The following is a 27,385-nucleotide window of genomic DNA, read 5'->3' as shown; positions in this document are numbered from 1 at the left end:
GCTCTGAATGCCTGAACAAAGGGATCCTTGGGGTGGGGTGTAAAATGAAGTGAAAGAGTCAGAGCCAGACCTTGCAGGGCTTTGGATGCTGAGCTTGAAGCCATGGTGGAAATGCACTGGCAGGATTTTAGTAGGGACAGGGAAGGACCTCTTGGCAGCTCCTTTCAGGAACATCATAGGAGTTAAATGGAAGGGCTCAGACCAGAAATAGTCCACTAAGGAGAGAGCTGCAGTAAGGCAAGAGAAATTGATAGGGACCTAAAACAAGGCCATGGCAATAGGTTAAGGAGAAGGAGAGAGAAGTAGATCTATCAATTGATTGAATATGGACAGTTGACATAGAAGGGACATTTCTAATGGATCCCAGAGTTCTGGTTTAGCTGGATCATTGGTTCTTAATCCCAAAGATAAGAATCTAGATTTTTGCTAGATTCTAGGAATTCTAGGAAGTTCACTTTGGGGCAAAGAACAATAAGATAGACTGATTAAAACCCAAAATTAAATTTGACCTGCATTTATAATCTCAGTTTTACAGTCTACCAGCTATATGAACTGGCTTGGCTCTAACTTCTCTGAGCCTTACTTTCCTCACCTGTTAAATGGGGCTAATTGTAGTACCTACTCACCAGGTTTTTGTAAGGATTAAGTGAGACAACCATTAGGAACAATTACACATAACACTCATTACGTGCTCAGTAAATGTTAGGCACGATGTGAAGAATGCCCCTCTGGAGTGATACAGTATAGCATTCCTGAGCCCAGGCAGCCCAACTCCAGAGCTTGAACTAGGAACCATTCCCACATACGGCCTCCCGTGGGCAAGTGCATATCAATTAAATGGTTGTGATGTAGCCTGTGCTAGGGGAGTAGTTCAACATAAGGATGACAAACCAGGTGAGGAATTAATCATAGGAGATTTTCTATGCCAGGCTAAGAAGTTTGTACTTTATCATATGTGAAGAATGAAGAAATGCTGGGATTTTAAGCAAGGAGATTTCAGGTCACAAATTCCATTTTAGAACAATCTCGGCAACAGTATGGGAGGGTTAAACTAACACCACAAAAAGGAGTTGGAAGAAAACGGCCACTGGCCTTCCTTGTTCTTGTCTCCCTGCCTTATAGAAAACTCTTTTCGCCAACTTGCTTTCCTTACTTCCAGGTAAAGGGGAAATAAAATAGTGAGGAAAACATGAGGTATTTGGTGTATGTCAGCATGAAATGCTCTCTCTTAGCTGGTCCCCATCAGCTGCCGATAATGAGGATCCAGAATGTTTCACTTTACCTTAAAAGGCCCATATTTGACTCTGCACAAAGCAGGGAAGGAAGTTCCTCTGCAGATGAACAGAGGCAGCCAAACCTGTAAGACCACAGCAGGCTCAGACCCAGATGCAAAACTCTGCGTTGTCCAGAACTGTTTGAGTGATTAGGTGTAATTAACCTGTCCAAAAAGAATCTCCGAATTTTAATGGTACATAGTTGTGCTTGCAAACTTCCCTCTGCCAAGTATGGGCTCTAGAAGTGAGGATTTGATGGTTTGAAATGGCTTGGCTGGAAGCCACGAGGGTGTTTTAATGACTTTGTATGGTTTAATGACTTCATTCATAAAGAAAAAATTGGATTTGAGAGGGGTGATAAATAAATGAAGTAGTAGCCATCTTGACAGGTAAAGCTTGAAGAGAGTGTGTCAGATAATCCTCTGCAGAGGTGCATTTCTGATTCAAATCTGATTGGAATTGGGGCTTTCTTTTCTCTCGATGACAGTCTTGCTGCTACAGCATAAGGAGGGGGGAGAGTTCTGGGGAGAGAGTTGGCGGACTTGAGTTTCAATCCAAGCTCTAATTCACTGGCGGTGCAACTTGGGCAGAGCCTTGAACTCCATGGATAGCTCATCCATTAAGTGAAAAGGCTAGCTGGGTGTTATGCTATATGTTGGCAAATTGAACTCCAATAAAAAAAATTTTTTTAATAAAAAATAATTTAAAAGAAAGAAAAGACTAGGTCAGTAGGAAGGAGGAGGAAGAAAGGGAGGAGGGGGAGGGCAAGAAGGAAGAGGAGAAAAAGAAGAAAATAAGAATGGTAATGCCCATTTACCTAGTTTTTGGTCTAATTTTCTGAGCACCTTGCTATGTGGTTTATACACTTTGCCTTTCAATTTTCCAAGAATACTTCCTTAGCTCTTTATGGATCTGTTTAGGTGTATATCTTTGTGATTCTGTGAAAGTTCTAGGGACAACATGGAATGGCAGAAGATGATGACAAAGCCTTCTTGTATAATAAGTTATATTTCAAAGCCGTGAAGCTGCCTCAATAGAAGCCAGGGGCAAGAGTGAAGATTGGCATGTGTGGTAGAAAAAAATCTATTCTAGTAGATCACCATGATCAAATCATAGTGGCTCTGTTTCTTTTTTTCTTCTTTGTTGGTCCACCTGAAGACTGGATTTTAGCTAGGGCTGAAGCTGTAGCCTGTTCAGTACTGCTACTGGGTAATGTTTATTTTTAAATCTAGTGGTTTCCCTACTCTCACTGCTCCATCAAAACCCAAAGCCTTAGCCTAGATTTCAAGCTATCACATAGCTTCCTGCCTTACCACCACTTTTGTCCACTGCTCCCTCATCACAGTTTTCTTCCTCCACCCTGAAGTGTGTGTTCATTCTTTCCTGACTTCACATCTTCCTTCACAATACACCCAGAATGATTCAGCCCAGAAGTAAGGAGTCCTTTTATGGCCCAAGCACTGGGAGTGCAAAGAGAAGTCAATACTGAATTTATTGTTCATGTGCTTTTAAAGAAGGAAATATGGGGTGGAATGGAAACCCAGAACATCTCACCTAGATATTATGGATAATACAGATAATATGGGCAACCCTTCCCATTGCCCATCTTACTCTTACCTGTTCTCTGAAGCCTAGCTCATGCCTGCAGGAAGCCCCATCTACCCAAATGCTTGTCTAATGACCCATGGCTGACATACTCTCTCTAGTCTCGACAAGACTCAGACTCTGTCTCACATAATTTGAATCTATATTTTCTCTTCTGTTGGTAATGCGTGAGATGCTTTATGCTCTTCATCCCCAAATCTTACCACAACCCAACAATAGCTGTCTCTGTGGAGCTTCCCTGCCCTTTGTTTCTGTGATGAGTCCTAACTGGAATGTCTCTCTTCTCTTTTCTATTGCATAATCTTCTTCCAACCTTGCACATTTTTGTGACTGGGTGGGCCATTGGACATTATTATTATTACAATTACCTGACTTTAATAACTAACACCTTAGAGCCCTTTAACCACTGACAAAGCATCTCTATATCCATTATCTCATTGTTTTTCACAAGAACTTTGTTATATAAGTAGTGCAGATATTAATTAGCATCCCTGATTTACAGATGAAAAAATAAATCTCACAGGAACTTAGAAACCTATCTTTTGCTTATCATATAACAAAAGGTCATGAATAAGATCATGTGATCATGTTGTCCCTATGTTATCTCTGGGGAAGAAATGTGTAGGTAATTTTCCTACCTCAAAATTTCTGATGGGAAAATCATCCTCCTGGATCATGCACTGCTTAGCATCTAGGGTCCTTAACCCTCTTTGACGTTAGTTGAAGCCATGTGGATTTACAGTGCTTCTGCTCAACAGAGCTGAGTGGATCAAGTAGCAAATGTGTATGACCCCACTAATCCTGGTATTTATCATGATATTTACTCATCTTTCCATTGTTATACATTTGCAATGCTCTTTCATATTCTTGGAATGATACTCTGCATTCCTCTCTCTACATCCTTGTCTAGGTGCCACCATTCCTCAAGATCCAACTAAAATTAAACTCCATAAAAAATCTACTTCCCCTTCTCCTCCTTCTGCCTATACTCTCCCTGCCAGCAGTTAACTTGATTCCTACTGAATTCCTGTGGCACTTCTCCAAGCATTCTCTCTTCTCATGTAGACATTTACATACCGTTGTCATTCCCCTGCTCAAATGCCAACCTCTTTGAGTTCAAGCATCTCTCTAGATTCTTTTCTGTGGCCCACCTGAGATATAGCCTATGCTTTGCACATAACAGGTTCTCAAGAACATGTGTCCAGTTATAATGAATAGAATTATTATTTAAAAGGGCAATTTTGTTTGGGTTAAGACACCCAGCATGAAACTGAAATAACTGAGAACAGCCAAAAAATTCAAGACTGCACGCTCTAACCTCTTGACTATTTTTCCATTCTGGATAGGTCAATAGTGGTCATTAGTTCTGTTGTCATAGCATCATTTGTACATTCACACTAAGCCTTTGACGTGAAATCTCCCCTAGCACCACCAAGGTTGTTCTATTTGGATGGGTGTTCAAGAGAAAGTTATGGAGTCTCTGGTGAAGGGCTGCTCCATTTATTCCCTAGAGATTCAGATTTTTTTGACCAACTTGGTGTTTCAGCAGCTTGAAAAATGAAGGAAAGAACCATGTCTGTCTAGACTGACCAGAAAGTAAAAACAAGGGGCACTTTGAAATCTGTGAATCTGACCACAACTGAGAGTTGTACTTAGTCCAAGTAACTGGAAAATCAGTTTCTTGGATTAGACAAATGCTTCCCTTAAGACTCTCAAACTGCCAGCTTTCTTCTTTTATAATTAATAGAAAATTATTGCACTGACAGACAAGGGACTTCATATTTGAGCCAATGGGAAAACTTGACGTTGAAACCAGGGGAAATAATTTAGCCCCAAATAGAGTTGTTAATGCCAGGATAAAAGCAAACAAATGTGCTAATGATCTTCCCTTAGAATTGAACTGTGATGAATTTTGATGTATTTCCAGATGGAAAATATATCAGTTCTCTCTGGACTGGGGACTGAACACCAGAACAAGAAAATGCTGAAATAAAAAGTACTCAATCTCATTTCCGTTTTCTAGAGACTACAGATTCTAAAGAGATAGCTAATTCTCATTTCAAGGAACAATATCTGTTGGGTCCATAAGCGTCTTATGACAAGGTGGTAGTGGGGTAGGAGGAATCCTGATCTCCATAACAGGGACTGCCACTCTGCCACTCTGTTACCTTCAGGAATCACATTCTGGTTTGAGGACCAGTGCTGCTTTCTCTTCTTTGTGTGTTCAGTCATGTCACCATGCAACAGATACTTACTGCCACCTCCCACATACCTAGCTCTTTTCTAGGTGCTTCAGGTAAAGCAGAGTCACAGTCACTGACATTGTAGCATTCCTGTTATAGCGGTGGCAGACAGACAGTAAATACATACATAAATAAATGTACAAAATCAGTTAGTTATCAATGCGATGAGAGGGGGAAAAATCAGGGTAAGAGAAAAACAAATGTCGGGCGTCAGGGCAGAATGGGGCAAGACGCGTTGCTATATTATATAGGTAGCATAGGCAAGACTTCATGGATGATGTGACATTTGCACATGGACTCTTAAAATGTCATGAAGAAGACATCTGAGTATTTGAGTAAAGAGAATTCCTGGGAGAGGGAATAGCACACAAAAGCCATGAGATGTGAGAGTTCTCAGCAAGATCAAGAAAAGGCTGGGAGGCTGGCTTGGTTGAAGCAGGATCAGCAAGGGAAGGGTGTAACCCATGCAGTATGAACTGGAGTAGGGTACATCCTTGTAGGCATGGTCTTGTCCTGGAGAAAACAAGACTGTGCAGACCTCCCTGAAGTAAATGGGAACGGTTCCGTCTCTACACATGGATTGTGAAGCAGCCTCCTCACATTGCTAAAGCCATGCAGAAACTGGAAGAGGCAAGGAACGAGAAGCTGAGGTCTGTCTGATAGAACATGAGTGGCAGCTCTGTTTTCAGGTGTGCTGCAAAGCCATTTGCTACTTCATGAACTTTATTCTCCTCTGGCCACGCCTGTTCTCTCCTCCAAACCCATTGAGACATCACCATCCCTTAGAGCCTCACTCAAGCAGGTGGGAGGTGGTGGGGACACAGTGTTGAAATGGAATGGAATTTGGAACCTCAGAATCTTGGGTTTGGAGTCTGCCTTTATAATTTAGTAGCTGGTTAGCTTTCAGCAGATTGTGTAACCTCTTTGAGTCTCAGTTTCCTCATCAATACTGTAAAATGTGCTTTAAGTATATTAAGCAACTAAAAAATCATTATCCAAGGAGAATAATTCTGTAATCAACAGCTAAGGAAACCGAGGCTCAAGGAGTTAATTAAGTAGTCAGAGGCTGCTACTACATGGTAAAAGCAGGATTTGAACCTGAGCAGTGTGGCACAGGACTCATGCATTTGACCTCTCTGCTACCGCGCAGGACAGTGTGTGTGCCACAAGAAATCATGTAGAGGAAACACAGAACACAAAATAGGTACTTCATAATTATTAGTAATTGACCATTTGTACTTATCTGGGTTGGATGAGAAACCAACCCAGAATAATCAGTTAAGCCAAAAGGAAGTTTGTTGGCTTGTATAAATAAAAATCAAGGCCCTAGATTCTAGACACATGCTGGCTTCAGCTACTGCTCATTTTAGGTCTCCAACTGTGAGTTACCACTATCCATCTCTTGGTTGAAGCAGGATCATTATTGATTCTCATTCATGCTCCATATGGGGAGGCAGAAGAGTTTCAGTTCCACATCAGTATAGTACCAGTCCAGTGGAGGAGAGGAATCTACCTCCCAGATGGTGAGAGTGACCATGTGTCCTGGGTTAGCCAGAACAGTCATGCAATCCAATATAAGGGAGGTATCCACTTGCCTGTAGTAAAGGGTGACCACACATCCCAGTTTGCCCAGACCATCCTCATTCATACCTGCCTGCCCTGTTTAAATATCCATTGGCCTCTCATTCCCTCTCAGAAGTATCCCATTTTGGACACTAGATTATACGGTCATTCTACTGATGACCAAAGAAAATACTGAGTTTAAGTCTCATTGACCATTGCCCAGATACAAAGTTATCCCCTAAATCTTAAGTAGAATTTATTTAACTGGGAGCAGGGAAGGATGGGTCCACCAAAGAAGAATAGAGAGACTGTATTTCCAAGAAGTGGGATGGTGTATTCTGGGTGGTCAAGCCACAGATGTCTATTACAGTTCCCTTTTCTTCCTTTATAGTATTTAGTAGAATTTAGCAGGAAATTGGGAGAGTTTGGGAGTTGTGAAAACATAGGTTTGAATGTTGGCTCTGTTGCTTCCTCTAGCTCTGTGACCTGAGTCAGATCATCTTCCCTGTGTAAGCCCAGCTTCCTCATGTATAGAGAGAACTCATTTTGTCTGCCTCAGTGAGTTATTATGAGGATTAAATAGGCTAATGGACATAAAACATTTACCACAAAACTTGACATCTATGACCCGATAAATTAATAGCTCTTGTTTTTCCATGATGCCTAGGACAGATCTGAGCATACATTAGGTGATGAGTAAATATCTAGTGAGCAGTGACCAGGACAAGAAACAAAATAAAGGACCATGAGCCTCACAATAAGTATACAGAGTCTCTGGATAAGTTTTGAAATTTGTTGCTGTCAATGATGACAAAACCTAGTGATCAAGGAAAGGAACCTTAGAAGTTGAGATTGAATTGAGGAGATTTGTAATCCAGTTAAAACAATGAGGAACTAACTAACTAACTAAATAAATAAATAAATAAATAAATAAATAAAACAATGAGAAACCACTGGAAAAATGTGCTCTTTAGAACTACTGAAGAAGTGAGATTGTTAACATTTAAAGCAGTGAAAAATACTTAACAATCATACTGGGGTAAATAACTATGAGTAATTAATGCGTCCTACTCCCAAGAAATGTCGAGTCTTGGGTAGAGACGTAAACTCATAAATGTACAGAGATGTCCTTCTTAAACACATAGTAGATAAAGTAGACAGTGAGAAACGCCATCATTTTAAACATGCTAGTTTTTTGGATGAGAAAACAGTGTTAGGAGAGACCCAACTGCAGTGCTTTGAAGGGCTAAATGAGGAAGAAATCCCTCCCGAAGAAGGAGAACAGGAGAGATTTGGGGAGCTGGTGGAGCAGGGAGGGGTGGTTATTTGGATCAGATCTTGAAGTACAGCTGGATTTTACACATGGGGAAGATGTGAAGGTATTTGAGGTCTCAAGCAGTCCAGGCAAAATCTTGCCCCTGTGGTGTTTCTTGTTTTTTGTTTTGTTTTGGTTTGGTTTTGGTTTTTTTGTTTGTTTGTTTTGTTTTGTTTTTTTTTCCCCTGTGCTTTTGTTTCGCCTATCTAGAATGCTTTGCCCAAGTATCCAGAAGGCTTGGTCCCTCAGTTCCTCGGGGCTTGTTTTTGAATGCCATCTCTCAGTGAGGACCTCTCCAGCTACCTGTGTAAAAATTGTGATACCTGCCACTTCTGCCTCCCTTCCTTGCTTTTGCTTTTCTCCATGGCTCTTGAAATTCCCTAACCTACTATATACTCTTCTTGCTTATCTTGTCCATTCTCTCTCTCCTCTACTAGAGTGCAAGCTCCATGAAGGCAGGAAGTTTTATCTGTTTTGTTCACTGCCTTTGTCTCCAGCACCTGGAATAGCATCTGCCACGTTATTAGATGCTCATATTTTGTAAAAGGAAGGGAAGGAGAGAGTTTAGCCGAGGGAGAAACATGAACCAAAGGGTAGATGGAATGTGGAAGTTTGTGCAGCAGACACAGTATCAGTAGAGGAAATGCAGGCAGGAAGCACATGCTGGGGCCACACCCTAGAGGACTTGAAGATGTAGCCAAGGAATCCAGCTTTCATTCTGCATGTGATGAGAACTGTCAAGGCTTTCAATAGGACATTTACACAACCAGTTCTGTTTTAATCTGATGGTGCTGTTTATAGCAAGGTTTGGCATTGAGAAAGGCTGGAGGTAGGAGATGCAAAGAGATAGAATTAACAACTACATTCGCAAGTGTTTCGATTTATTGCCGAATGTGTGTGTGTGTGTGTGTGTAGACCACTATACCATAAAGCTGCTAAGTCTATGCTCTATACAACTCCAGGAGGCCCTGTTCACATATTCACATAGAGCACAAGGGGAATGCTGTCTTCTGGAGTTGTGCAGTGGATGGTTCTGCTTCCAAGAATGCAAGACAGAGGAATGATTTGAGCATCAGCCGTGCTCTTTTAAAATTTTCCTCTTTTCCAGGTCCTGCTGTAGTGTGCCATTAGAAATTAATTTATTTGGGTCACCATTCTCTAATCCTTTGGTGTGAATTACTTCATCCAGTCACTCTCATCTGAGGTTGAAGATTTCATGACTTCCTGAGAAAGCTTGAAGAGACAGGCACCTGAAAAATATAAAAGACTAGAGAGGGGGAGGATGGAGAATGACAACAAACTTGTCCTATTTCATACATAGTAGGGTCAAGAGCTAGTCTGCTCTAAGCAACATTAGAGAATTAAGTTCAGGTGAGCTGGGGATGGGCCTTAAATGCTGAGCTAATTTAGGCATTGAGGAGCCATTCAAGGTTTTTAAGCAGGAAAATTTATGGAAATACAGGTCAATCAAGCCTTCCCATAACCAAATAGCAAATGCTCTAGATACCCATGGATTCCTGCCTGGACACCTCCGAAAAGGGCATTGTTCTCTTCCTGGTCTCCATCCTTCTATATGAGCTGGCTAATCCATGTCAGCTTGATTCAACACATATTTACTGCACAATATTATATATCAGCAGTTATGAGTTGTAGAAACAGCTGCTAAAAAGTACTATTCTTTGGCTTCCTCTCTCATTTTGAACATTTGCTTTCATTTCCTCCCATTTGCAATGCCTTGGGTGTCATTCCACCAGGAAGTACCCTTTCCAAGTACTGTCATGTTAGAGCCTTAGGAGAGAACTGATGTGGCCTACAGTGTTAACAGGAGCGCTCTGTACGATGAGAAATGTATGTTTTCTTTACTCTGGCCAGATTTTTCTAGACCAGAAAGTGAAGGCTTTTTAAATATTAGCGTGTAGTATATTTAACAAAGTGCTTACTGAAAATCCCACAAAATATGTCTTTCCTGCATATTTTTAAAGCACAGAGGCGCTCACCTTGGTTTGTGTAAGCATTCAGTGGTGCATGTTATACTTTATTTTGGCCGCTGTGATACATATCGGGAGGGTGGCTCTCTTTGGACTCCTGGCAAAGTTGGCTAACTGTACACAGAATTGGTCCAAGGATAGGGTGACTTGAGTGAGTTCTGTACGAGAGCCCTCACTGTCTGCTGTATAAATACATGTCTAAATTCAGTCCAGTTCATCACGCCCACTGGCAACTGAACCATCCTAGGTCAAATTCTCATCATCTATTGGCCTACGGCTACGGTTTACCTTCTTACTGTCTCCCTCATTCCAGGCTTCCCTAATCCTCTCCAGCCTCCATTGCTTCCATATTCTTACATAAAGTCAGACCTTCTCTCTTTTGTTTTTAAAAGGCTCTGGTTTCCCTGCAGGGCTGTTTAGCAACAATAATTTTCATCCAGAGTCAGGCCACCTCTTAAATATATTAGAATGTGTATAAAGGGCTGACTGGGAAGGAGATAAGTAAGGTTCCAAAAGCCATATTTGGCATTACTAGTGCCTTGACTTCCTTTTGAAATTTTAAATGATATGGACTAAATGAGATTTATGCTTATTAAAAGGGGGATACTAATCTCCAGAAAAAAGTCCAAACTTGCTCTATCATGCAAGGGTCCTACAAGATGTGGTTCATAACTATCTTTCCAGATCAAGCACCTCTCGTGATTTTGCTAGTCTCAGTACTTGACATTGATGATACTAACAGGAATAGGTCTTTGGAGGACTTTTCATCTGGTTGTGGAGATAGAGGCATAATCTTAATTTCAAGTGGTCTGAGATGTGCTGTCATAGAGATATATACAAGGTAGAGGGATAGAATAATGAAGAAGATCAACAAATCACATTGGGAAGAAGTGTTAAAGCTCTGGAATTGTATCACCATGGACTAGTAATAATTACCTCCTGGATATTGAAGGGAAGACCAACACAGACACAAAAAAACTTCTATACAGTGCTCTTGAGGCATGAATCTACTGGTACACTGGGTGATTCTGCATTATCCAGAATGGAATATAAGGTGGAGAAGACAGGAAGGAGTTAAGGGATTTTATACTAACATTTTTAGGTCATTATAGAGGGTGTGTGTGTGTGTGTGTGTGTGTGTGTGTGTATGTGTGTGTGTAGAAAGGACACATAGATGTGTTTAAATAAAAAAAAGTGAAACTACTAGAAATAGAGAACACAACTGGTAGTGAGAAATTGAAAAGACTTAGAGTCCCTGTCTTGCAGGCCCTAATGCCAAAGAGAAATTGAAGGTGGTATGTAGTCTGGTGTCCAATTGTGAACCCATGTGAATGGTGGTACTATTTAGCAGGATGGAGAGTGTAATCAAAGGAGCAGGTCTCCACAGAGGATAGAAATTCTGCTTTGAACATGTCAAATGTGAGGTGCCTGTGGGAATGTGAGAATCTGGAGCCTGGAAGGAATATGTTGGCTGGAGATACCAATTTGTGGATTATGGTGGAAGACATGGGTTACAGTATAATCTAGAGTGGCATTTGATATGAGAAAAGATGAGGCCAAGGACTTAATTGCAAAGAATACCTCCATTACAGTGAATTATCTTTTAAATTGAAAATCAATCCTAATTTTTCTGTTTTTCTATTGAAAAAATAAAAATATGTTTTTAAAATAGTCACCATTTGAAATATTTATAGATAGAATTATATAAAAGTGGCCAGGGTATTTGTTCTTGGGTTGAAAGGAAAACATCTAAAAAACCCAAAAAACAAAAAGGGCCTTTGTATCTCTCCCAAGTGTGTTCACCAACAGCAACACAGTAACAAGCTTGATTTAGAACTGACTCTGTGTCCTTGTCATCCCTTTTATCTTTTGGAAGCTAGTTTCTCTTCATTTCTAAGCCACAAATTATTTTATCAATTCCAGCATTCACGATTTTTCATATTAGAATTGATGATGGGTTATAGTTTAGTTAGCGGCCATTGTTTTCTAAGTGATACATAAAGTAATTGTGCATTTTAGAGTCCTTAGCCTTTCAGATTCAAAGTCACATGGTATTGCTTTGTGTATTACTTTCCCCTTTGGCAACAGTAAGATGCCCTTTAGAATCAAGAAGGATGGTGTGAAATGGCCCATTCTGCTCACTGTAACATTCCTCCACCTGACCAGACTTAGTAGTCTTCAATGAGGTGGCACATGGAGGGGCCACAGCCCCCTCATGAAAAGCCAGGAGATGGGCAGCGAGGGCATGGGTTGGGCACTCAGGCTCTCTTATCCCGGGGCTTTGCAGGCCCTGAGAGAGCAGAGGAAAGTGAGAACCCATTGACCTTATAAAAACAAGCCCTTCTCTTCACAGAGGGCCGCCCTGTGTTGCTCAGGGTTCTGGTTGCAGGCAGCCGGCGCTAAGTCCAGTGGGATTTATTGGAAGGAAATCTGGTGTTGACATCACCTCTGGTGAGATTTATTGGAAGGAAATCTGGTGCTCACAGGATCAACAGGAGGCAGAAGGAATAGGCTTATAAAGGAACAGAGACCGAGGGAACCCAGACTGTGGACCTCTGGAACAATCTGGCCAGGATGTTGGGACATTGCTGCTACTACGGCATGCTGCCAGAAATTAATCCTTGCTAGTCCCTTGGCGTCGCCTCCTGGCTCCAAAGACAAAGTCCCAATTAGGAGCATGTAGTCTCACTGCTAAGAGCCTGCCTGTATTCCGGTCACTGGGAGATGAGGGGCAGGAAGCTGTCTCCCCTTGGGCTTTGGGAGAAGAAAGTAGGGGTTCAGCGTGTACTACAAGAGGAACACCCCTGGACAGAAAGGGGTTTTGATATAGTATTGGCAGACAGTGATGGACGTTCACTGCACTCTCCTTCCAAAGTCCCAGCTCTGTGAGGCCATCAGGGCAGATCAACAGTCAGAGGCCTGGAGCATCTGTAAATGGATTGCCTTGATTTGATTTTGAAACGCAGGTTGGGAGAGTGAACAACCCTTCCAGAGCTCACGCAGAGGGCCAGGCCTTGTGCTAAGTGTGTCACGTGTGATTGCTGCTGAACATGTAGCTGTTCATTCTTAGACCTTTAGGAAATCCTAAGGAAGAGGACAGTGGTTACCAAAGATTTTCCCAACTTTAGAGGAGTGACTGCAGAAGCTGCCGATGGCAGAACTTGGGTGCTAAATAAAATAAAATGTCTAAAAGATACCATTGTTTGAAATTAGCCCCTTGGACTGACAGGTAATTAACTTCTACCACTAGTTTAATTTCTTGTGTGGACCTGGTACAGGAAACCATACATGGGTGGTAATTTTTTTTCCCTCCAATCTCGGAGGAAATGTAACCGGGTATGAACTAGTGGCACAACTCATATATCAGTAGTCTGTAGCGGGTCTACATAAATCCTTTTCTTTAAAGTTATTTAACTGTTTTGAAAATCGTTTCAACAGAAGTAATTCCAATTGCACCAGAAAGGAAACCAGAGTCTTAAAGAAAAATAGACTCTCAGTGCTGAGCAAGGCAAACATATCAGTATGCAGAGAAACGAACCAGTCTCTTGTTTTATTTCCTTAACAAATCTACTGAAACACTTACTTTGTGTCTTTAAAAGGCTGATAGACAAAGAATCCTGTGGCCACTAAAAATTAATGCCTACAACTAGTTTGTAACCACTTTAAAAGGTCAGGTATTATTTTTTTAAGAATTTGTTTCTCTGTTATTCATAGTATTTCATTGTGGGACTTTGCACAGATTATAAACATATTAAGTATTTGGATTTTTAAAGTTCATCAAAAGCATATTCTCTGGGGAAGAATTTTCTATTTAAATAGTTATTTAAATAGTTAGATAACCTGTGGTTTTCCCACATGCTTCATGTATAAAGCAACACATCACTATCCCAAACCTACCTCTGGTATAGCCAAGACTTTATAGACTATTTTCTTTAAAAAAAGAAATTATTTAGTGAGAGAGCACACACATGCAGGGGGCAGGGAGGAGCAGAGGCAGAGGGAGAGAGAGAATCTCCGGCAGGCTCCCCACTGAGCGTGGAGCCCATCATGGGGCTTGATCCCCCTGACCCTGAGATCTCGACCAAAGCTGAGATTGAGTCAGGCGCTTAACCAACTAAGCCACCCAGGCACCCCCAATAGACTATTTTCTGTTGTGATGTTGCATTTTGACTCTTTCAGGAATTAATGTTTAAAATAAAGACCCTTATATCTGCAAAAAGTGGGAACTTGATACTATTTAAAGCTGACTAATCAAGTCATTCAGTGAAACTGACTTCATTTTAAGAACTAGAAGATGGGAATGTACAAACAGATGGCTCTGATTAAAGCACAATTATTTTCTATAATTCTGGAGTCAGTGGAACTGATAATAAGTTAATTTAAACCTTGACCCATGACACCCCCTGGGTCCACAGAATAAGATGGAAGAATGTGTTATTATTAGTCTTTCCCAAGATCTTTACACAGCTTCACTCTTAACTCCTTGAAGTGTTTGTTCAAATGTCACCTCGGTATGGCCTTCCTTGACCACTCTATTTTAAATGTCAGCTCTTCCTCCCCTTGCCTGCAGCATTCCCAAATCCTCCTTTCTGGCTTCCACTTTCCTCATAACATCTGATACAATATATTTTGTTTATTTGTGGTTTCTCTCCCCCACCTCAAATGGCAGCTCCTTGAGCACAGAGATGTTTTTATTTTTTATTCATTCCTTTATTTATTTTTGGTCTGTATTATTCCCTCTTGTATTCACAGCACCTGGTACAGAGTTAAGTGCTCCATAAATGCTTGGTTGATACACAAGCTAATGCAACACTTGTTTGAAGGCCTCTTTGTATGGGTATCCCCAACTCTCTTGGTTTAAAAAGCAAATCCCTCTCAATTATTTTATTTGGTTATTCTTGCAACATTGTGTTTTAAGAAAGGATTATTATCCGAGTTCAGCAGATGAGGAAACAGGGCCTCAGAGAGTTTCTATGAATTGTATAAAATCAAGGGACTAGTGAGAGGTAGACCCTGGCCTTGAACCCAGATCAGTTACTTCCCTTGAGGTGCTGCTCCCAACCCAACTTGTGAATCTGTAGCCAGAGGAAGTGAGGCTTTGTATTAGGCCTTGATGGTTTGGTCTCAGGGCAATGGATTCCAAAATGAAGATGAAACTAGAATTTAGATGCAGCCTATGTATCTTAATAAATAAAACAACCCATCATCTATAGCTCTCAAGGATGTGAAATCTAACTTCTCCACAGCAGAGCCTTACAGGTACTCACCTCTTGGAAGTAGAAGAGCAGTTTTCTTGAGGCCAAGCTATATCCACCCTGAAGGGCCTATAAAAATCCTTCCTTACACTGCAGCTGAACACTGTACCTGCTTCTACCTTAGGCCTTTGTCCAAGGCCGCCTTATGTCATGGTGTGGGTGAGGGAGTGCTATGCTTGGTGGTTAAAGCTCATAGATCTGAAAACAGGCAGAGCCAGACAAAACCTGAAGTCTGACATGGTTGAAGGTTTTGTTGGGGCAGTTTACTCTGTCTCCACATCTAGAAAATGAGGGCAATGGTACCAAATTTTGATAAACTAGATTTTACAAGTAAAGCATTCATGATTGCCTTAGGCATTATTATCATATAGGTCTTGTATCTCTTCTACTAGATTATAGAGTCGTACTGAAAGAAAGGCATTTTACTGGTTGTATTAGTCTGCTAGGGCTGCTGTAACAAAGTACTACAGTCTGTATGGTTTAAACAGTGGAAATTTAACATCTTAGTTCTGGATGCTAGCATCCCAAGATCCGGATATTGGCAGGGAGTGGCTCCTTCTGAGGGCTGTTAGGGAAAAAAATCATTTCTGTGCCTTTTCCCTAGTTTCTGATGGCTTGCTGGCAATCTTGGGCACTCTTTGGCCAGTAGAAGCATCATTCCAGTCTTTTCCAGCCCCATGGCATTCTCCCTATGTGTGAATATGTGTCTAAATTTCCCCTTTTTATAAGGCTACCAATCATATCAGATTAGGTGCCTCCACGTACTCCAGTCTGATCTTGTCTTAACTAAATATATCTGTAATGACCCTATTTCCAAATATAGTCACATTCTGAAATACTACAGATTAAGACTTCAACATGCAAATGTTTGTGTTTGCATACCTTATTTATTTATTTATTTATTTATTTATTTATTTATTTATTTATTTATTTAGCATACCCTATTTAATGGGTAGATAGCAGTAGTATCTTTATATATGGATAAGGACTTAGGTATACTGTTGAAAACTTTATAGTTTTGTCTAAAAATCAGGGTGATTCAGTGTTCTTTTCAAAATTTCAAGTGCAATTCTCTATTGCATGTGTTAATAATAAATGACCATTTTACTTAAAAGTGTTTGACATTCTTTCTAGTACATATATAGTGTGGTTATAAAGTGATGAGGTTGGTTCCACATTCTATACACGTGTACCTAGGGTACTGTTCTAGTTAAAATTCACATTTAAAAAAATTTTAATATCTAAAGTGCAATGCCATGCTTTACACATCCAGATGTTTTAAGTTGATTATTTCTTCCTCAATCACTTGTTTAATGTAGTCAGGCTTTTGGAGTTGCTTTTCAGGCTACAGATATTTATTTGGGCATTTAGGAATACAGTTATAATGCATTCTCTAAGTGGTTGGTACTGAAATTTTGAGTTGATGTAAATCTCAGGATTTATTATGATGGAAATGAGACTATCCACAGAGCTTGAGATCTTACAGAAAGTCTGTAAATATTTGATGGATGAATGAATATAAAAATGAATGTATGGGCGAGGAGTAAGTGAAGTCATTTCTTTTAAATCCCGTTTGAAACAATGAAATCAATAATGTCCAGTGAATATATGATACTCAGGAGAGAAGATAATATATTTTAAAAGCTGTGAAAGCAAGTTTTAATTTTTTATATCATTTTATTTCTCTACGCTGGATTTTCTTGTGACACCTTGACTCTCCCCTACATCTTGTATGTTGTGACTGATGATTTCAAGCACTCTGTTATGAAGGGGCCTTCTAAGAAAGGCAGGTTGAGAGCATGTGAGCACACATTTGCATAGGGCAGGAAGGGCACTGTAACATCTGGGGGTGGTAGCAGACTGGGTCCATTTGTTGGTGCTCATTAAATTCACATTAATGCATGAGCTGCTCTGAATGTGTAAATGCCATTTTGGGTTGGTTGCTTTCTTCCAGGCCAATGGCAGTGACTTTTGGGGCTCTAATCCCTGGTTGTTTACTTGCCAATGGCATTTGACCTGGGGTCAGACCTGTATTTAACCCTTCCCTGTGGGTCAAAAACAAATTAATTTGGTGAGAATTAAATTGGAAATGAGTCGTCTGTACAGCAGGTGTTCCCTGTGGAGACTGTGCCCCAGGTGGAAACATTTTGAGATCTGTTCCTGGGTCATCTCTGAAGAAGCTTCAGAGGTCAGAGAGGCAATTCCAAGACATCCCATGTGGTGAGGGCCTGGAGATGGATGTTAGCAGGTGCCGACTCAGGCGGTTTTCTCAGCAGCTTGGGGGAACTTTCAAAGAGGCCCCTTTTGGAGTTAATTTATTCATATATTCATGAACATATATCCTGGGCATTCATTGAGGACTGATTTACTTAGAAGTTGCCCTAAATGATTGGAACTTTACCCTTTGCCCCTACCTCCCACCATCAACCAAAGGCTTTGATTTGAAGGAAAGAAAATAAAGCATTTTTCTCTTTCTTTTTTCTAGAGGACGAGGAAGATGAGGAAATGGTAGAACCTAAAGTTGGCCACGATTCAGAACTGGAAAATCAAGACCAAAAGCAGGAGGTGAAGGAAGGTATGGTATGGTGTGGTATGGGAGATAAATTAGTCGTCATTTTATTGTGATTATTGTTTACCAACATAAGAGGCTATCCTGGTAAGTAGAAATTAAATGCACACTCCCTGTGTGAAAGGTTTTATGTGGTGGTTCAGTATGTCACAGTTAGTGCCATAAACTGTAATCCCTGAAGCAGGAATCATTTATTTTTTTGACTGATAGAAGTAAATAAAATAGAAACCATCCACAATTCCAGCAACCAGTCCAGTCACAATTCCAGTAAAATTATGACTAAATAGTGATAAAATAAGAGAGTTGTTGCCCATTGTCATGTTTCCTGGTTTACTACATCGTATATCACCAATGATAACGGTAAAGGGAAGAAGCAGATATAATTATTTTGTTAATAAATTCTCAAGTTTATTCATGTGATCTACACAGAAACATTAACAGCAATCATTACTGTTGACTATACTGTTCACACTTGTCTTCCACGACTCTACCTGTATGAAGGACAACCTTTCCATGCACCAGTGATAATAATCATGAGCATTTATTAAGGGCGTGCTGTGTAGTCAGCACTCTCTAAGTCCTTTACAGATATTACTATCTATACCTCAAAATATCTTTTTGAAGCACATAGTATTATTATTCCTTCTTTACAGATAAAGAACTAGGAACAGAGGGGTTTAAAAACTTATCCAAGGATACATTCTATATAAGTGCATAAGCAGGATTTGTAGTTGACTCTAAAGACTGTATATTTCACCATGATGGCATCATCCTGTCATAGCACTGGGTCTCAAAAACAAGAAAGCAAAAAGAAAAAAGAAAAAGCAAAACAAGAAATACTACAGGTACTGATTCCCCCAAAATCCAATTTTGTATCCCTTTGAGATTCTCAGTCCACGGAGATAAAAGAATTTTGAAATCGTCATTCTTACTAACAAACAAAGTAGTCATGAAAGCAGGGTATAGATTTAAAAGATTTTTCCACATTCACTGCTAAGTGTCCCAAATATAGAACAACACAAGTCTAATTAGAAGTTCATATAGTGGGCAGCCTTGGTGGCTCAGTGGTTTAGCGCTGCCTTCAGCCCAGGGCGGGATCCTGGAGATCCAGGATCGAGTCCCATGTCAGGTTCCCTGCATAAAGCCTGCTTCTCCCTCTGCCTGTGTCTCTGCCCGCCCCCCTCTCTCTATGTCTCTCATGAATAAATAAATATCTTTAAAAAAAAAGAAGCTCATTTAGTGTTTAAATTTTAAAGATGCCTGTGGACACTGGCATAGTATGTGGCACAGAGTTGTCACTGGGGACTTTTATAGGAATGGGTACACACTGGTCATATATACTTACTCCAGTCTGCTCAGGCATTGAATGATTTTGATTACTGCTAAGTCCTGGGCTACAACTAAGGGCAGGGAGTAGATTCAGCATCTTGAACAGTGGCATCCACCGAAGGCACAGGAGTTCATTTTGTCTGAGGGGTTCTAATACATTTGATTAAAGAGATTTTGCCTAAAATTCTAAGAACACTTTTTTTTTTTTTGAAGCTGGTGAATGGAATATCATTAACACAGGTGTAGCAAGAGGCAAAATAAGTCAGGATTTATTAAAATAAATAAATAAAAGGTTTTTCCTTTTGCAAAATATCCTTAAGCTGTTCTGGGTGATAAGGAGCCAGGGTGTCTCTTGTGTGTCTTGGCACAGAGTCCCTCCTGCCCCCCTCACACCAATCCCCAAATTGTCTTCTTTGGCAAAGCATTGCAACCCCCTTCTTAAGTTCTGAGCAGAAATACCCTCTAGTTTTAACTGTTACTTGTGCTTCATGGAATTGATTAAAGTCCTGTTAAAAGTAAAAAAGAAGTTTGAAGTACATTTCCTGTAGTGCTGCACTGTGTGCTTTTTTCTCTATTAATGGCTTTTCTGCAAATTAGCACATAATGGGTTAAAAGCATGTTTATGTTGGCATCAAACTCTCTCTGGCTTTTTTTTTTTTTTAAGTAAGACAGTATTTTGCAAACTTTTTAAAGAATCTCTAGCAGATATAATCGTGGCGCCATTCACACGGCTACATAGTAGTTAGGGCTGTGTCAGCACTTCCCTTATGAACCTTGAGTTTCAGGGATTTATTACTCAGCCGTAAAAATTTGCTCTGGGCTGAAACTTGACATACACGATTTCAAACCAGGGAACACATTTTTGAGAAATCTGGGCCTTTTGGGGAGTTAAAAAAAAAAAAGAAAGAAAGAAAGAACCCGGTAAGCGGGAGATGGGAAAAAAAAATCCGTGCTCACTCGCTTTTGACATTTTTTGCCTGTGTGGTATCAAAATGTACTAAAGAGTAAAGAAATAAGGGTTTGATACTTTACTGTTTTCACTGTTTTTTCCACAATGGAGTAGCAAAAACAGCAGGTACATTTTAGCTTTTAATCAAATTTTAGGAAATTTCTCTATGTGAGAGTTCTCGTAGCTTTGTGTAAAACAGAATCGGAAACTTGACTCTTGTAAAGGCACATTAACTCATAAACCTCACATTAACTTCAGAGAAGGATATCCTTCTTTATTAGTTTGGTTTGGTTTTCTTGCTCTTGTTTATGAAATGACTTCACTGTAAAATTCTCAGAAGAGCCACTGCCCCTGCTTAATCAGGTTTAATATTTAAGCTATGTGGGTTTACTTCTTTATTTTTTGTCTTTTACATTTGTTCTTGAAAAATATTTAAAAGATTTAATTTTTTTAATATTGAAACTCAAAGTGGCATCATTGAAACAAAGCAAGACATTTCTGAAATGAATATTTTAAAAATAGCTTTGACCTCGAGGAAAGATTGTAAAATACTCAATATAAATTGTGAATTTTAATATGAATTTTATATTTTAAAAAAACAAAATTTGAACCAAAATATATAGTATATAGTAAATAAAATAAACAACAGCAACAACAACAAAACTAAAAAAGTACTTATTAAGGTCAATAAAAAAAACCCAAAACTCAAGAAAGCACAACAAATAGGATAGAATCATCGTAAAGACACAAACATAAGTATTTTCATATACAAAATGAGAAATTAACATTTCTGTGAAAAAGGATAGACTCTAAAATAAAATGTATACTGGATTTTACTTATTTATTTGACAGAGAGAGAACGCACAAGCAAGGGGACCAGCAGAGGGAGAGGGAGAGAGAGAAGCAGGCTCCCCACTGAGCGGAGAGCGTGATACAGGGCTGAATCACAGGATCCTGGGTTTATGACCTGAGCACAAGGCAGATGCTTAACTGACTGCACCACCCAGGTGCCCCTGTATACTGAATCTTAATCTTGCAACCACAAAGTCGTTGACTTAGACCATCTTCTAAACTTCAGATTTCATGAGTTCAGGTCATTGGCTTCATAGTTGTTAATCAAGCTAAATATAACTGTTCAGGTAAATTTTGGCAAGTATGAAAATTGTCATTTGGATTATATGTCAGTTGTAGCCATGCATTTGACTATTCATAACGAATCTTTCTTTTAAAAAAAAATAAAAGGCCATTGTATGTGCATAGAATGTTGTTAGTTCTTGGAAGAAATACTCCATGTTTTGTGTTGCAAAAACAAACAACAAACCTGCTATAATAGCATTTTCTGCTCAACTTAAAAAGAAAAATCAATGATTATCAATGTTCATATTTTGCTCTGGTATGCCTTTTGCTATTAAATTAATTCACACCTTTTTATACAGTGAACATGTTGAAAATAATTTATTAGGTGCCAGGGACAGGGAGAAGCTGCAGAAAGAGATATATCGGGGAGAATTTGGAGTCTATCCTGGAGTAATACAATTCTGATTCTAATTGTTTGGCTTGTATTCTGAACCTTGCAGATTCCATTAATCAACCAATTTTCTTCCATGAAATATGAGGTCTGGAGATGTTTTGTCTCTGAATAGAGCTTTTGGTCGTGGTTCCTAGATATTCTTATTATGTTTTCATTACATTGTAACAACACTTATCAATTTAAAGATTTGAAATACGGGAAGTTTGGGGGTTTTATCAAAAATAACTATGGCCCTATTTAATTCCTAAGTTGAATATTGTTTATGACTTTCAAAAAGTACTTGTCTGCACATGCATCTTATTATTTTGTGCTAACAAATCATGTCATTTGATCCCTGTTAGACATCAAAGCTTCATATAAAATATATCCTTTGTTTTGCTTCAGTAGCAATTTAATTTCAAGCCAAATATTGTATTGTCAAACATAATATCTGGAGACGCTACTGCTTCACCTACCTGAACTTGGCCTCTGCAAATACACTTTGATCAGCCATTTATGTTTCTCTTAGAGAAGAAGTTGTATGTCTTGAAAGCTGAGATCAAAGTGACAATAAGCTACAGGGAAGAAAAAATTACAGAAAATGACACAGATACTATTTTTTATTCAAGGTAATGGACCTGTAAGGAGAGATACAGGTGAAATAGAAGTAACTCAAAAAGATAAACAGAGAGTAGAATAGATATTTTAAATATTATTTTTAAAAAGAATAAAGAGAAAAAGTCCTATTTCTCTACTTAATTTCAAATGGGTTCTCAAGCCATCCATCAATAGTAACTAAGGCTGCACAAGTCTTTTGAAATAAGACATTCTTCTTGGCCCTGTGGTACCTTGCTTGGTGAAGCTTATTTATTTATGTAACAGTACTACCAAACCAAAATGAACCTAGCATTTTGTAGGGCTTTTTTTTTTCCCTTTTGCTTGGTTACCTGTTTTCTTGAACTTACATAAGGGTGAAAAAATTCAAATGCCTCATTTGTGGGAGTTTTAGGAAAAAAAGACCAATTAATTACTACTTAATTACTAATTATTGAATATTTATCTATTTGCCCAGTATATTTATCCTTAAGTCTTAAATGGGACTCAATATTTAGGTATGACTACCCCCATTTTATAGATAAAACTGCTACTCAGAGAGCTGTAGTTGATTAAAGAATCAAAGTTAGCAACAGGCAGAGGCAATGTTGGACTCCCAGTTGGTTTTATAGAGTCCCAGTGATTTACATCTACACATTGTAACTTTCACCATTTCTTAAATGAATGTGTGGGCACCTCTGCTCAGCAAGTATTGACAGAGGTTCCTGGAGAGTCTCAGTACACACTGGCATATTAATGGCTCTAGAGACTTCAGCAGCAAAGAAATATTTCTAACTATGTACAGGGCTACTACAAACTACAGGATGAACTGTTTGGGGAGATGATCTGCTATAGTAGGTGAATCATGTTTTGTTATAATATTACCTCAGAGAGCATTTTGCAAAGTGTGAACCAACTACATTATAATAATCCTAGTTTCTGATACAAGTACAAATTCTGGAGTCCTTCCAGACCCCTTGCATCATGGCCTGAGGCAGGTAAGGAGAGGTCAGAAAAGGGAAGACATGTACATTAAAGACTCGAGATCCACTGTTGTGGCTGTGCATCAGGGCTGCTTGACAGTTCAGATATTGCAGGACAATGGCTTCGCAATACCAGTAATTGAAACAAATAACATAAAACATTTTGCTACTGCCGACCGCACCCTACTGGTCCTTCTGACCATGTGACCAGGTAGAAATTGTGACGGGGATGGTTGTGGAAGACTGTGGGCGAGAGACTCTGCTAGGGACTCAGGCACTGATTGCACTGCACTACCCTCCCCCTGTCCCTTACACTCCTGGAACTTCTGGTCCTACAGAAAGTAATCCATCAAATATCTACTGAATGCTCTTTGCAAGGGAGTTAGTTGAACTGGGGTTCCTGAAGAACCACAGAGGTTTAGCTGACAGTTTCTATGCTTGAGGGCTTCTCAGTCTGGGGGAGTTCCTAATGGTGACTCCGAGGTGAGCTGTGACTTTCAGACACTGTGACACTCTCCTCATTACTTAATCTCTCTTTGCCTACTTTTGTATCTTCAAATTTAGTTTAATAAGATTAATCTTGCTAGAAAAGAAAGGCATAAAAACAATTTCAAGGTGTCTTAATAGAATCGTGTATTTGTTCCATGTGTTCTTAAAAGTAGAAGATATCTCAGGTGAAAGTGGGTTTGGAAAGATATGTTTCAGGTTTTGAGTGGATAAGTGTCAGTCAGCCTTACCAACAAACCATCTAAAATAAAGTGAATGTGTCCAGGAAAGCGAGGAAAGGTGTTACTCAGATCATATTATAGATAGTTCTGAATGATTTCATATGTGCAGCTTCAAGTAATATCCAATATACATAGTTTTATAGATTTTTTTCTACTGTGTACTATTTGAACTTTCAGGTTGAGTTCTTAAAGAGGGTAACATTCAGAACTGGTTGCTAAAAAACACCAGTCTATTTTCATGTGTCATCTTTTGTGACTCTGAAATAGCAATTAGTCCAGATAGGAAATCTTTTTGTAAAGTTAGCAGGGGAGTCATCCGCAAAAACCTTTGGTATGAATTTAGGAATAATTCAGAATAAATATTGACAATGCTTTATTTCACCGTCTGAGCACTCCTTTGGTAAGTAGCCTCTTTCAAGGTTGGATTCCTCTTGAAATGTTTTCATTGTCCTTTTTCTCTTTCCTAACAATCTCTTTTACTGTAAAAGCCCCACCACGAGAGCTGACAGAGGAAGAGAAACAGCAGATTCTTCATTCAGAGGAGTTTCTCATCTTTTTTGATCGGACAATCCGGGTAATTGAAAGAGCGCTAGCAGAAGACTCTGACATCTTCTTTGACTACAGCGGTCGGGAGTTAGAGGAAAAAGATGGGTTAGTTTCTTGTGTGCATTAAAAAAAAACAACAACAACATGGCAATAAATTATTGTTGAGCCTAAATTCACTTACGTATTGACTAGGCAAATCCCAAACCGAACAAATCAGAGGAGGATGAAATTCCAGGGTTGATCTTGCTGAACAGCTTTGACTAAGGGCTTTGGTTATAACTTCTGGCTTAGCGCTTCCCTGTAATTATCATGTGCTTCCGTGAAATGCTTTTGAACTTGATATCTGGGGAGCGGTCCAGGTGATAGAGACTGGCAGAGTCACGTACGTTGTCCTCTGAGAAAACATTCCTATAAGCAGCAAAGGAGATTTGTGTTTTATCCAGTAGATACATTTTTGATGTCTAAGCAAACAGGAAGCTGAACAAAATGAACATGAGATATGGGACCCTTCCACTGATGTGGAGAACGAATAACAGAGACTGCAAACCTTCTCGTCTTTTTGATACCATGAACATATATGTATATGTCTTATAGGACACTCGTGTGGCAGAATATATTTAAAGATAAAACAAAAACTAATCAAAAAAGCAAATGACCCCCAGTGACTTTCTCTAAATGTATATATTATGAAAGGCTGGGGCAGTCAACCATCACCATGGAGATATTAGGAGGTTCTTTGTGAGCTTTGTAAGAAATAAATCTAGCCAGTTTACACCACAGATTTCTTTTGGCCAAGAAAAATATGAAAAGGTAAGATCACCTGCCTTATTCATCAGACTTGACTTTTTACTATTTCTAAAATTCAAATACAATTCTCAAAAGACAATGTATTATCATTGAGGATGCTCAAGAGAATGTAACAGAGACTCCAAAAATAGTTTCAAAAGTGGGTTCCAAAAATGTTCTGACCAGTTGGCAGCATCATTAGACTATTTTAAAGAGACAGTAGTGTTTTGAATATACATGTTTTGAGGTGCTTTATTTATTTTTTTGAAAAGGCTATTACTCTATGGCTTAGTTGATTTTCTGGGTCACACTTCCCTCTGGGTGCCTGGCAGTTACTTGGGTGTGTGTACCTCTTGCCTGAGTGTGCGGTGGCGGAGGTGAAGAAGAGTTAGTAGAGAAAAAAAAATCCTAAGTCAGCCGATTGGAGCCCAAGCAAATAGTCTGGAGCCAAGTCACCATCTGAACAAGAGCTGTTGAAGACAAGTGATACAGGGTACAAGTATCAACGGGATGAAGCAAATGAACAGAAGAAAGGTGAGAGTGGAAGAATTCCTGAACAGAAGTCCAAGAAATGTAGGCAGCTTTTTATGCAAATCTAAAAGCTGCTGGCGCAGAACAAGCATTACTCAATTTGCACGTAGTCTTACGGAGCAAATGCATGACCACTGCAGAGTTCTTCAAAGGAGGTTCTATGGCCAGTTGAGTAACAGCCAAGTAACTCAGCCCCAGATGCTGTTGGGGTCTATGTTAAGTATCTAATATATTTGATGAATCCTGCACTCTCCACTAAGGCTGACTTGTGATAAAACTTACCACTTGCTGTTGAGCAGGGAGGCAGCATTACTGCCAGAAATGATAGGTCAATCAGAAATGATAGGTAAATAGAAACGTGTGTATCATCTCTGGTCTAAGGCTAGGTAAGGTGATACAGATAGGATATCAAAGAATCTCAGTGTGTGCTGTGCTCTCTTGATAGCTAGGAGATTTCTAGTGCTGCTTCAAGATAGAACTTTCTAGGAGGAAGGGAATGCTTTAGGGACTGGTCAAGATGAGAACCTAAAAGTTACTTGAAATTTCATCCCAGCTTTGAAGCAATACATGGAAATCTTTCCTGGGTGAGGCTAGGGAGAGCTTTTCATAAAGGAGACCACAATTAGTTCATTGATTTATAATCAGAGTTTACTATATAAATTGAAGCTTTGGCCTCAGAAAGTATTATGTGCCATGCTCTTGCCATCTTATTCTTTCAATATGAGCAGCAGAGATAAAGTCCTATTCTGAAGATCGTATTTGTTTTTTATGTTTAAACCCTTTTAGGGATGTCCAGGCTGGAGCCAACCTTTCTTTCAATCGTCAGTTCTACGATGAGCATTGGTCCAAGCATCGAGTAGTCACTTGTATGGACTGGTCTCTCCAGGTAAGAATTATTGCTGGGATGGAGCAAACTGGGCTGTGTTCTCATGGCATTTGTATTTTTTCAAAAAATGAGAGTTTTTTCTCCACTACTTTACATGTGTTTACTAGCCTACAATTTTCTTCTATGCCTGTTGGCTCTCTTTCTCATTTTACTGAGCTTTCAGTTTAAATTTTGCATTCTGTTATTCATATGCACTGAGTACTTGCCATGTGCTAGGCACCAGACAAGGAGCCAGGCCATCCTGTCTATAAAACTGCTGTCATTAAGGTCACCAGTGATTTCCCACACATCAAATCCTGTGGCTGTTTTTAATTAAGCCTTCATCCACCTTGACTTCTTTGTCATCCAACCTAGTTGACCTCCTATTCTAAAAACAATACCCTTCCATCGAGTTCTACAGCTTTACTCTCTACTACTTCTCAGACTTCTCCAAAGCTTCATTTTTCTCTTCCACTCCTATGGTCCATGGGGTTGTGCCATCAACCTCTACTCTTCCTCCCAGGATGCTCTCTGTGGAATACCTTTACCAATTCTATGGATTAAGGCACAGTGTGGCAGCCTGTTTCTATCACCCACCCATCCCCCTCTTGAATTCCATTTTGTGCACCAGACAGATCCACCCAAGTGTCTAATAGAATCTGCAATCACCAATTTACTATTTTCGCATATCCAATTTTTTTTTCCTACTGCATTCTCTCTAAGACATCACAATATACCCAAGGGCCTAAAGC

At 39.6% G+C, this 27,385-nt stretch overlaps 1 protein-coding gene across 10 annotated transcripts in view; it reads left to right on the top strand.

The window, feature by feature from the left end:
* The window catches only part of DYNC1I1 (dynein cytoplasmic 1 intermediate chain 1), a 438,502-nt gene that overhangs the window by 299,333 nt on the left and 111,784 nt on the right, over positions 1 to 27,385 (top strand). For all 10 annotated transcript variants that reach the window (XM_077856834.1, XM_077856843.1, XM_077856842.1 and 7 more), the window contains 3 exons: positions 17,729 to 17,818; positions 24,394 to 24,556; positions 26,555 to 26,654. In XM_077856834.1, the coding sequence (XP_077712960.1) occupies positions 17,729 to 17,818; positions 24,394 to 24,556; positions 26,555 to 26,654 (353 nt within the window). The remainder of the gene's footprint in view (positions 1 to 17,728; positions 17,819 to 24,393; positions 24,557 to 26,554; positions 26,655 to 27,385) is intronic.

Source organism: Canis aureus, chromosome 18, assembly GCF_053574225.1.
Source record: "Canis aureus isolate CA01 chromosome 18, VMU_Caureus_v.1.0, whole genome shotgun sequence".
NCBI classification, from domain to species: Eukaryota; Metazoa; Chordata; class Mammalia; order Carnivora; family Canidae; genus Canis; species Canis aureus.
The sequence above is the reverse complement of the archived record's forward strand: the minus strand, read 5'-3'. Positions and strand labels throughout refer to the sequence as shown.